This window comes from Miniopterus natalensis, chromosome 15, assembly GCF_054644295.1.
Source record: "Miniopterus natalensis isolate mMinNat1 chromosome 15, mMinNat1.hap1, whole genome shotgun sequence".
Lineage (NCBI taxonomy): Eukaryota > Metazoa > Chordata > Mammalia > Chiroptera > Miniopteridae > Miniopterus > Miniopterus natalensis.
Window position 1 is genome coordinate 18,291,118 of NC_142095.1, and position 11,142 is coordinate 18,302,259.

An 11,142-nucleotide genomic window follows, 5' to 3' on the forward strand; every position below is an offset into this window, starting at 1 on the left:
TTTGAGGCGACTGTGATTCATCCCCTTGGAGGTGTCCAGTAAGAGCTTGAGCTTGTCTAAATTTCTTCAGCGTGCAAGCAAGCTGGTTCAGGATCTAGTTCTAATCTAGCCTGGGGGGAGAGAGTGGAATGCAGCTGTAGATTAAGCACCTAAAGACTGAAGATATTGGCCAGGAGTGAAACAAAATGTCCAAAAAAGGTCTATAACTTTCATTGACTTGGAACAGCAAGGTGGATTGGGCAGTCTCTGCAGGGCAGGTGGGCGGGGGTGTCCTAGGGAGATGGCCTGAGACACCCTGAGGGATGTGTCAGTGGGAAGGCAGCTGGCTTGTATATTAAGAAGAGCCTCCTGGAATCACTATTTTGAAAGGACGACGACTTACGAGAAAGAAAGAAAAAATTTACTTGATAGTCACACCACTTATTTTGTTTTTACCTCATTCAGCAGGCATAAGGGAGTCTATTTCATGAATAATCCTTCTTTCAGAACTTTCAAGGAGTAGTTTGTTAATACAATTTGTGACCTGACTGCTTAACTCATAGAGTGAGCCTGACGGAGGTTCCAGGTGATGTAGTGGACATTCCACACAGAGAGGTGGCACCACCGAGTCAGTGGAACCCCCCAGGGCCATCGCCTCCACACCACCACCCTCCATGACCGCCACTGCCATCACCACCCGAGCTGGAGGAACAGGGGCTGGGGAAAGCTAGCAGAGGGAGGGCAAAGCAAGGTAACCATGTCAAAGGAACATGAAAATTCGGCTTGCAGGTAAGTGTCCTTCATTTTTACTGAGTAACAAATGTAACCAATGGACAATGATATTTGCACTAGTCTCTTTCCTCCACTTTCTTAGTAATCAAGTGAAACCGTGGCTCCCCGTTAGACTCTGGACATGACAGGATATCTTCCTGACTACCTTATACCAAACAGGGCTGCCATTCCTCTCTGCACCCTGAATCTGCTGTAGTTTTCACCATAGTACGCACCTCTGTCTGCTATTAAATGTTCACGGGCGCCCTTTATTGATTCTCTGTCTTTCGTATCAGAATAGGAGCTGCTTCTCAGTCTGTGCCTATTTTGTTCACTGCTATATCCCCAGAAAATAAAATAGTACCTGGCATATTGTAGATGCTCAAGTATTTGTTGAATCAACAAATCACTGAGTGAGCATAGAAATGACACATTATATTCTAAGAACGGCTCCATGTGAGAGAGCTGTGTTATGGCTCTCCCCTATGTACTGAAAACTGAAGTTCTGATATAAAGGATGGAGTCGAGGTGAAAAAATAATATTAGGGTGTCTTACATATTGTTCCAACAGCTCATCAAGCCTCAGAAAAGCTGTATCCTTCACCTGCATATTACCAAATAATAGCAATTAAAATATTTAATATACATTTTGGTGAGAAGAGCTTAAAAGCTTTGCTAATGTCCATTCTCTCTTTCTACTTCTCTGACTTACCTTTCCTTCCATTTCCTACGCTGGGTCTTCCTCCTGCTGCTGCTAACTGGTATTTCCCTTGGATTTCCTTTGGACTCCTTCCTGGTTTCTCTCAACTGGGAGTTTTTCTAAATCTCATAAGGTAGATGCTTCTCAGGTCTCATAAGGTAGATGAAGGGTTAGGCCCCTGGTCGGGCACTGCCACGGGACTCTGTCCTGAGCTCCATCTGACCCGTTTAATCCTGTGTGTGAGCATATGGACAGGACAGCAAATTCCCCCCCTGTAGCTCCGAGGGCAGGACACAAGCCTTACCCGTCTGTGCGTCTTCCCCAACCACGCACAATCACCAATTGTGTGTGTTGGGGGGAATCACAGAAAGATGCATGAGAATGTTCATTCCCAGGCCTGTAAAAAATCACGGGGAACCAAAGCAAGTTGCAAAGATAAGGGTCTGCTGGAAAAGATCTTCGTGGCGTTGCTCCTGGCATGTAAATACCTTTCCTCCTGCTTGCAGAGTGTTCTGGAGAGCAAGGAAATGGAAAACGAGGAAAATAGGACTGGATTCCGAAGAGGATGTCCCAGTTTTATGGAAAAGAAAGCACTTTAGGAAGAAGACGAAGGAGGGACAAAGAGACTCTGGAGGCTCTCAAGGGCAGCAGACCTGTAGCCAAGGCATCACATTTCCCTGCTCCCTGTGCAAGCAGGAAGTTGACCTGCCTGGGATTTTCCTGCACAGAAAGCAGCACCTAGCTCTGCACACACTGGGCCTCAAGTGGGCGAGTGGAACTAAAGGCGCGCGCTCCGTGATTGCGGCCCAGAGACAGTCGATAATTAGTAAGCTGTTGTCATCTTTGACATTTACTGAAAAAGTCCTACAGAACACGAATAACGCTTTCGAACTACTTTGGAAGAAACAAATGCCAGCATACTATAAGATTACTGACAACGTTCAGTGCAGCTCCACCCATTCGCCCCCAATCTGCCACGTGTTAGTTAAAGCGGTGGCCGTTTGTGACGACAGGAACTCTACGTGGAAGCTGGATATGAACGACCGGTTCACCGTAGTGAGTGACTTCGGCAATAAGGCCAACGTGTGCTTCTTCGGTTTGTTCGACGGGCACCACGGCGCCTCGGCAGCGGACTTCGCGTCCGCGGAACTCCCAGTGCTGCTTCTCCACCAGCTTTCCAGGTTTGACCCTTCCTACCAGATGACCCCCGAGGAGCAGACGTTAATCAGCTCCTTCTCCACGGTGTTTAGAGAAGAATACACAGCTGCAGAAAACCTGTTCTCGTTAAAGAAACAAACGCAAGAGCCGGGGCACGAGCGTGAGAACCTGCACAAAGCCTTTGCCAATGCGTTTTGGAGAATGGATAGGCTTTTACGTCTGGGAAGGAATGAGGTGTCCAGGGTTCGATGGAGTGGCTGTTCTGCAGTTACCTGTCTACTGGAAGGCAAAATTAAGAGGCCCCCTGCCAAGAGGAATCAGAGAATTGATGATAATGCTGGTTGGGAAGAGAGGTTCCCTTCCCAGAGGATGCCACAGATACTTTCTGGAGAACTGCATATTGCAAACACTGGTAGGTGTGCTGAATGGCTCCAGGTTACATCTTAACATTTTTTATTCCTGACAGCAAAACCTCGCATGCTTCCAGAATTATTTAGTGACTTATTAATGCCAAAAAATGGCACTAGCCAATTTAAGAAACGACTAATAACCAGTTTAAATGCAGATTGCAGGCACACAAATAACTGTAATTATTTTCCAAGGAGGCACGTATATGAAATAATGTAACCGAAACCTTAAATTTTCTAAGTGGGTAGCAATACAGCTGTTAGTAAAGGCAAAGCAAATACATTACATTTGTTTAGATCTGAATGAAACAAAAAAACGTTTCTCACACTTCTCTTTTTCAGAATGGAAAACTCTTTGAATAGTGTTAATGTAATTGTTCAGCCGGTCCATTTGTTGGTTATTTGGATAATTAATACATTTGCAATAGGCCACTCTGTGCTCGCTGGCCAAGTAGCATCAATTTCATCTTAGAGAAAACAATCGTTTATGCCTCAATTTTATGGTCATGTTTTCTCAAATATTTAGTGTACTCTTTTAATTTTATTTCAGGAAGCTATTCTTTTGACCTTCAGGGCTCAAGTTCAGCTTAGGAGCTTGCCAAAATGAAAACCCAGGAGTACAATAGTTTTAACAAAGTGAACCTGAGTTACATGACGAGTTTCATGAGATGTTTAACTAGGGTTCTAGCTCTGGTTCTGAGCCCAAAATGAGAACTCCAGATTAAGCAATACCTAGAGCCAAGGGCAATGCCAATTTCCTCCAAGTCATTGTCATTTCTCAGGCTCTACACTGAGGTCCCAAAGCTCTTCAGAGCAGGCCTACTTCATCGGGTGGAGAGTTTTCAGATTTCAGACCCCATCTGGGAACTGTCCCATATTCCTGGGCTTGAGACCTTTATTGGAAATATTATTAGATATTAGGGTTCTTGTAAAATTAAAGGAGAAATTACGAGATAGTCAAGTAGATAAGATCATTAAATGTCTAGTTTACTTCATGATTCGCTATTTCGAGGCTCACTGCTGTTTGGTTTGTTCTAATCTCCAGGTTGAACATTTTGAGGCTTGTATAATTGTGTTACACTCTTTTATTTAGGCATCCTTTATTTTAACAGAAACGAAAATATAGGGAAAAATATTCAACTTGTGACAAGGAGGTTATGACTTATGCTACAAAAGTGTTCCTAAAAAGAAATAATTTAAGCGAGCTATAAAAAAAATAAATGTTCATACAAATTTATCAAAAACATAATTATTTTATAAAACGAGGCCTATAATTATAGCAAGGGAATTCATTTACCTTGTTTGAAATTTATAAAATACCAGTGTCATCACAACTCTGGAATTATAATGAAACATGAGGGCAATGATGAGGCCATTAAATAAGTGATTGCATGCATGTGAAAAAAGATACTTCCTAAATGACATTCCTGATTTGTTCTTAGCACTTCTCATTTATATTGCATTGTATAATTTTTCTTGGTGCTCTTTAATTACTTTATTAATTGTAGGATTATGAGGAATTTCAAGATAAGCTTGTCAATTTCTCAAAAATATTTGATATTTTGATAAAGACTGTTGATTCTGCAGACCAATTTGAGTATTGTTATTTTAACAATATAGTATATATAACATTTTTTTGTTTAAGCAGTTTTTTTAAAAATAGATTTCAGTAAGACAAATCGATATGCCTTGTGTCCCAAAAAATGTACACATACTTTGAATAATTTTAAAGGCAGTGTTTATTAAAATACATTTCATTTTCAAAATGTAATAGCACCAGCTGTTAAAATGTATATACAATTTTTGGGGGACACCCTGTATTTACCCATGTAGTTATTCCCAATGCTCTTTATTCATTTTTGTAGATGTACATCTGTCTGGTATTATATTCCTTCTGCTTGAAAAACTTATTCTAATAGTTTTTTTAATGTGTCTTCTGGTGATAAATTCTTAAGACTCTACACTTTTGTTTTTCAAAGTTGTGTCTATTTGGTATAGAATTCTAGATTGACAGATTTTTTTCTTTTTAGTGTGTTAAAAATATTGTTCCACTGTCTTCTGGCCTGTATCTTCCCCCCTTTCGTTCTTGCTGTGAAGGCATTTTTTATTTTATTTTTTTCTGTGTCTGAGTTTTTTGGTGTTTTTTTTTGCTTAATACTTTCATCTTTTTCACCCAGATCCCCAACCTCACTCCTGACATCTGTCAGTCTGTTCTCTGTGATTGTTTCTATTTTTAGTTTATTAGATTCCACATATAAACAAAATCATATGGTACTTGTCTTTCTCTGACTGGGTTATTTCACTTAGCATAACACTCTCCAGGTCCCTGATCCATACTGTCACAAAGGGTAAGAGTTCCTTCTTTACAGCTGCATAGTATTCCTTTGTGTAAATGCCCCACAGCTTTTTTATCCACTCATCTACTGACGGGCACTTGGGCTGTTTCGAAATCTTGTCTATTGTAAATAACCCTGCAATGAACACAGGGGTGCATACAGTCTTTCAAATTAGTGTTTCCGGTTTCTTCTGGTATATTCCCAGAAGTGGAATTGCTGGGTCTTTCTGGCTTGCATTGTTTATGATGAGAAATCTGCTATTATCACTATTCCTGTCTATAATATGCACATCCCACCTCCCCATCCCCCAATGGTTTAAAAGTTTTATCATTGGTTTTAAACAAAATTGGTTGTGATGTACCTCAATTTTTTTTTCTCCTCAGCTTTCTCCTATCCCTAAGGAATTTCAATTATGTACCTTAGGACAATTGAAATTGTCCAAAATCTCCATAATGCTTTCCATTTTTAAAAACTTTCCTTTCTCTATGCTGTTTTAAAGTTTTTATTGCCATCTTCAAAATCACTAATTTTTTCTTCTGCAGTGTTTAATTTGCCATTAATCACATTTTTTCATCTTTTAACACTATTTTTTTTTAAATTTTATTTATTTAAGCCTCACCCAAGGACATGTTTTCTATTGATTTTAGAGAGAGGAAGAGAAGCACCGATACGAGAGAAACATTGATTGGCTGCCTCCCCTATGTGCCCCAAGTGGAGATGGAACCTGCTTTTTGGGTATGTGCCCTGACCTTTCAGTGTATGGGTCAATACTCCAACCAACTGAGCCACACCAGCCAGGACTAACATATTTTTTACCTTTAGAAGTTCGCATTTTAAAAATTATCTTCTGTGTCTGTACTTAACTTTTTAAACATATGGTGTGCAGTTATAACTTTTAATGTTCTTGCCTACTAATCCCAACATCTGTGTCAATTCTTAGTTTCAATTGACTTCCCCTCCCCCCCCCATTTTATTGCGGATAGTAAATACCCTGCTTGTTTGCATGCCTGATGCTCTATTTTCGTAGGACTGCCATACAAATTACCACAAACTTGGCGGCTTAAAACAACAAAAATCATTCTCTCACAGTTCTGGAGTCCAGCAACCTAAAATTAAGGTGTTGGCAAGGCCATGCTTCCTCTGAAGCCTCTAAGGAAAAATGCTTGCCTCTTTCAGCTTCTAGTGCCTCCAGGCACTTCTTGGCCCCTGGCTGCAAATTCTAATTTCTGCCTCCATTGTCACATGGCTTTTTACTCTTCTGTGTGTCTCTTGTTTCTTATAAAAATACTGTTCTTTGGATTTAGGACCAACTTGGTGGTGGAGTCACATACATGCAAACTTGATTCTGAGAGAACATTCAACAAATACTTAACAGATAGTTGACTGATGTGTAAAGTATCGTTTGGCTCCAGCTGTATGATTGTGAACATGGGTTTCATGCATGTACATGTTACATAACGAACAAAGGGATCTGTTGAACATCCAGGGAAAGTTAGCTCCACGTCAGTGAGGCTCTCATGCCTTCTGTAGGAAGTCAAGCCTGATGTCCACGCACGTAAGTTCAGCCTCTTTTGCCAAAATTAGCATCCTGAAGAAAAACCGGATTATGGGTTGTTTTCCTAACGTCATTTACATGCGTTTGTTGTGCTTCCATTTTTGGTATGCTTCATGCGTGTTTAAATTTTCTTTGCTTATGCTATTTTTTTATTGCTTCTTTGCCTGTTTTCCCTCCATGGAATACGAAGGAAAACCATCAATTGTCTAGTTATTAAAGTACCTTCTTAAATTCTCACAATAACCTTGACAAAAGACACTGCAGGTACAAAACTCAGTCAGGTGGTGACGTCATGCAGGTTACACAGGCACAAAGTAGGGACTCAAGTTCAAGCGGCCCGCACTTCCTTCTAAGCGCCGCCCTCCAGTAAGCCTGTTCCTCCTGCTGCTGTCCTCTGCACAGCGCTCTCCAGCTCCTGAGAGTCGCTGACGCTGCGTCCAGGAATTTGAGTTCTTAGGGCCAGGTCCATCAGCCTCCTGCGATCGGGCCCTCGCATTCACTGGGCAGCTCACCCCCCAGCCGTCGCAGGCCCTTCCTGGGCAGCTGCTCTCTTCTCCCGCCCACCCTGTAGCGACCTGCTCTCTCCCGTTTTGCAGGCACATGGGTCCACCGCGCTCTTCCTCAGTCTTCCCCATTTCCCACTATTCTTTCAGCTAACGCCAGCTGCCTTCAACAACCCCACTTGCAGCTGGCAGCACATGCCGCCCGAGGTCCGGGAGTAGACGATGAACCGCACGCCCCACTCTCATCTGTCCCAGGAACACTTCCAGGGCCGACACCTTCCTCATCCCTCTGCTTCCTGGCTGCCCGTGGACAGGCGACAGCGGAGCAATCCCAGGCACTCCCTTCTTCCCCTTCCCTTCCCGCACCCCTCACGCGGTAAGGGAGCGAGTTATTCAGGAGGCACTATTTCCCTTCCTATCAGGACGAATAATTTGCCAAAGAAAATAACTCACCCGGAGTCAGACAGCAGGTCAACGGTAGTGCAGAACCTGCAACCAGGAAGGACTTAATGTCCCTTCCCCTAGAAGATAGTAACACGAGAGCAAAACGGCCAGAACGGCCTTTCCCCCCTGCAGCACAGGAATTAACAAAGACGAGCAGTGCTAGGCGATGTCACCAAGCTCTCTGAAGAGGCAACTGGAATCGAAATACCAGTTTACCACCCTTCCCTTGTTAAATACATAATTGTATTAAATTCTTTTCAATTCACAAAGTATAGAAACAAAGCTTTTTCCTTTTGCCGAATGGGCTTTGACTTGTGACACAGAAATAAACATTTGGGAAGTCAGTGCATTTGACTATTCTGAGCCAAAGTATGTACTGTTTTCAGAGCTATGGGTGCACTATTTATGTGTACGTACACACGTAAAGAAACTTAATTTAAAAGAGGTATTCACTATGTCCTCATAGAAAAATTCAGTTTACCCAGTTGGTCTGTTCAATATCATTCCATGCTGCTCTGCTGGTACAGTAATAGTTTTTTTAAAAAAACTGTCCATATCTATCTGTTAGGATTCCCCAGGTCATCAAAGGCAGTTTATTTTAGGAAGGCATGGTGACAATTAGAGCAGTACTACAGCCAAATTTGTGTGCTACTTTCCCAGTACAGTAATAATTTACAATTAGCAAAAATCAAGAATTACTTTACTGACTTACCCTCTGCAGAGCCTAAGCAAAATAATCACCAGCAAAGACATGTTAATATTAATAAACTGCACTATAAAAAAAGGGAGGCATGCAATTATTAGGGTTATCATTTTTACAGTTCTTAGGTTTCCAAAACATTTCCCATATACATCTTCATCTTTCAGTCCCATTCATTAGGTCAGTGTTTTCACAATTATCATTATGTAAATGAGCCAATAGGCTTAGTCTATGCCTATTGATACTAATCCTTCACTAACTTATGCTCTTTCTGTCCAATAATACTAGATTGTGGACCTCAGTCTGCTGAAACTTAAATTCCTTTTACTTAAAAAATTGGGGCATTTCCTGGCCAGTGTGGCTCAGTTGGTTGGAGTGATGTCCTGTACATCCAGGGGTCACAGGTTTGATTCCCAATCAGGGCACAAACCCAGGATGCAGGCTTGATCCCCAACTGGGGTGCATAGTGGAGGCAACTGATTGATGTTTCTCACACTCTCCTTTCCTCTCTCTAAAATCAACTAAAAACATATCCTCGGGTGAGGATTAAAAAATAAAACTGGGAGATTAGACTTGAACACCTACAGCAACAAAATTCTGATTTCAGCACCATGTCTGAAACCAGAATATTCTATTGTAAATTTTCACTCAACAGTATAATATTCAAACATCATTAATCCTACCTCAGAATTTAAATATTCGTTTATAAATGATTCCATATCAAGAAAAACTATTGCCTATGCTTGAATACACAATTATGTTCCTAAAAACTTGGGAAGAATCAATTTTCCTAACAAATAGTTCTATAAACCAAAGAAGTATTGGTAATACAACCATCCCTCAATCTATTCAGAGTATTGTTTATTTTCTTAAGATTTCAATGATGCACATGCTAACAGGTTCATCTGACCCATGAACAAACTATAATCAACTTTTAAGATTTCAGTTTACAATCAAAGGGTTTAATTTCATGTTTGCTATTATCCATTTAATACATTAATAATACATAGGGCTAAGTGACTTTCTTTTTAGCCAGATACATCAGAAAGCTAACAAGACTGACACTAACAGGCATATTCTAATTTTTTTCATCACCCATACCCATCTGTATGTTGTTGCTGTTTTATTTATTGATTTCAGAGAGGAAGGGAGATTGGGATGGAGAGAGAGAAATATCAATGATGAGAGAGTCATTAATCGGCTGCCTCCTGCACGCCCCGTTCTGGGGATGGAGCTCACAATCCAGGCATGTGCCCTGATGGGCAATCAAACCGTGACCTCCTGGTTCATGGGTCAATGCTCAACCACTGAGCCATGCTGGCTGGGCTGTATATTCAGTTTTTAACATTACCAGTCACAAAATCATCAAATTCCACTTAAAAAAATATCAAAGTTTATGTTTTTAAACGAAAAGGCATTTATTTAAACATTTAAAAATGTCTGCTCTATGGAATATATGTTGGTTATAAAAAAGTTCAACTTTTGGCTCTACAAAATAAGTAACAAACATTTGGAAGCGGTTTCATAAAACATTTGATTTTTCAGTATCTGTAATTTTAGTTATTTTAATACTAAATGTAGTATTTTAAACACTAAATTGCTTTAAAATGAGGAACTGGCCTCTCATTTTGAAATTTGAAATCATGCAATGATACCAATATTACATATATTTAAAAAATACTTTCAAATGGCCTGCTTTGTTTATGCATTGAAACAGAATTATTAAAGTTAGCCGCATACTTTCATACAATTGGTTATTAAGTCTCTAGGATCAACTTTTTCCAATCATCTTTTAGGTAATGTGCAAGCAGTCTTATGCAGAAATGGGAAAGGCTTTTACTTAACCAAAGACCACACTGTGAGAAACGTACATGAAAGAAGAAGAGTACTTCAGAATGGAGCAGTAATTAGTTCACATGAACCACATGGGCTCCTAGAAGGGCATATAAGAACCACAAGAGGACTTGGATTTCATGGAAATCCCAAACTGAAACAATTCATTATTCCAGCACCTCAAACTATTTCTGTCTCTATAGATGACTTATGTCAATTCCTTATCTTAGCTACTAATGGACTCTGGGAAGTTCTGGATAAAAAGGAAGTCACTGCATTGACAATAACAATGTTTCAAGTGTATAAAGACATATACTGTTCTACCATCTGCAAAATATTCTCATCATCCAAAGATCTGCTTTTCCCATTCAATGATTCAAAAAGTACTATCCACACATTGTTTCAGCGTGGATCTGAAGAATGGGAGCCAACTACAAATTCAAAAGAAAATTTGTCTGATTCAAAATATTCTAAATCTTTCACTCGTGACCCTAAAACATTTCTACCAGGAATGACTAACTGTGATTCTTGCAGTAAGAAAAAAACTGACAGACCAACCCATGTAGATGGTGTGCCAAAAGATTCAAGTGAAAAAGAAAAAATATGCACCAAGGGTTTCTATGAAGCTGCAGCTGAGTATATCAGCCATGAACTTGTAAATGCTGCTTTAGTGGCTGGCTCCAGAGACAACATTACAGTTATGGTAATACTTCTCAATGGAAGTAAGTATCAGTTTCTGAGATAAAAAAAGTTCTG

General features: G+C 40.4%; 1 protein-coding gene and 1 non-coding gene across 2 annotated transcripts; one reads left to right on the plus strand and one right to left on the minus strand.

Annotated features, from left to right (window-relative positions):
• Positions 1-736: 736 nt before the first annotated feature.
• PP2D1 (protein phosphatase 2C like domain containing 1) lies at positions 737-11,131 on the plus strand. The gene is made up of 3 exons (XM_016198859.2): positions 737-768; positions 1,957-3,020; positions 10,350-11,131. The coding sequence occupies exons 1-3, from the start codon at positions 737-739 to the stop codon at positions 11,129-11,131; spliced, it is 1,878 nt and encodes a 625-aa protein (XP_016054345.2).
• On the minus strand, positions 8,395-8,512 carry LOC148091419 (small Cajal body-specific RNA 8). The gene has a single exon (XR_015715739.1).
• Positions 11,132-11,142: the final 11 nt, after the last annotated feature.

Bases quoted from the DNA above. Each gene is read 5' to 3' on its own strand.
- PP2D1 (XM_016198859.2), top strand. From the start codon at position 737: ATGTCAAAGGAACATGAAAATTCGGCTTGCAG. The intron at 769-1,956 runs GTAAGTGTCCTT...TCCTGCTTGCAG, and splicing joins CATGAAAATTCGGCTTGCAG to AGTGTTCTGGAGAGCAAGGA. The intron at 3,021-10,349 runs GTAGGTGTGCTG...ATCATCTTTTAG, and splicing joins ACTGCATATTGCAAACACTG to GTAATGTGCAAGCAGTCTTA.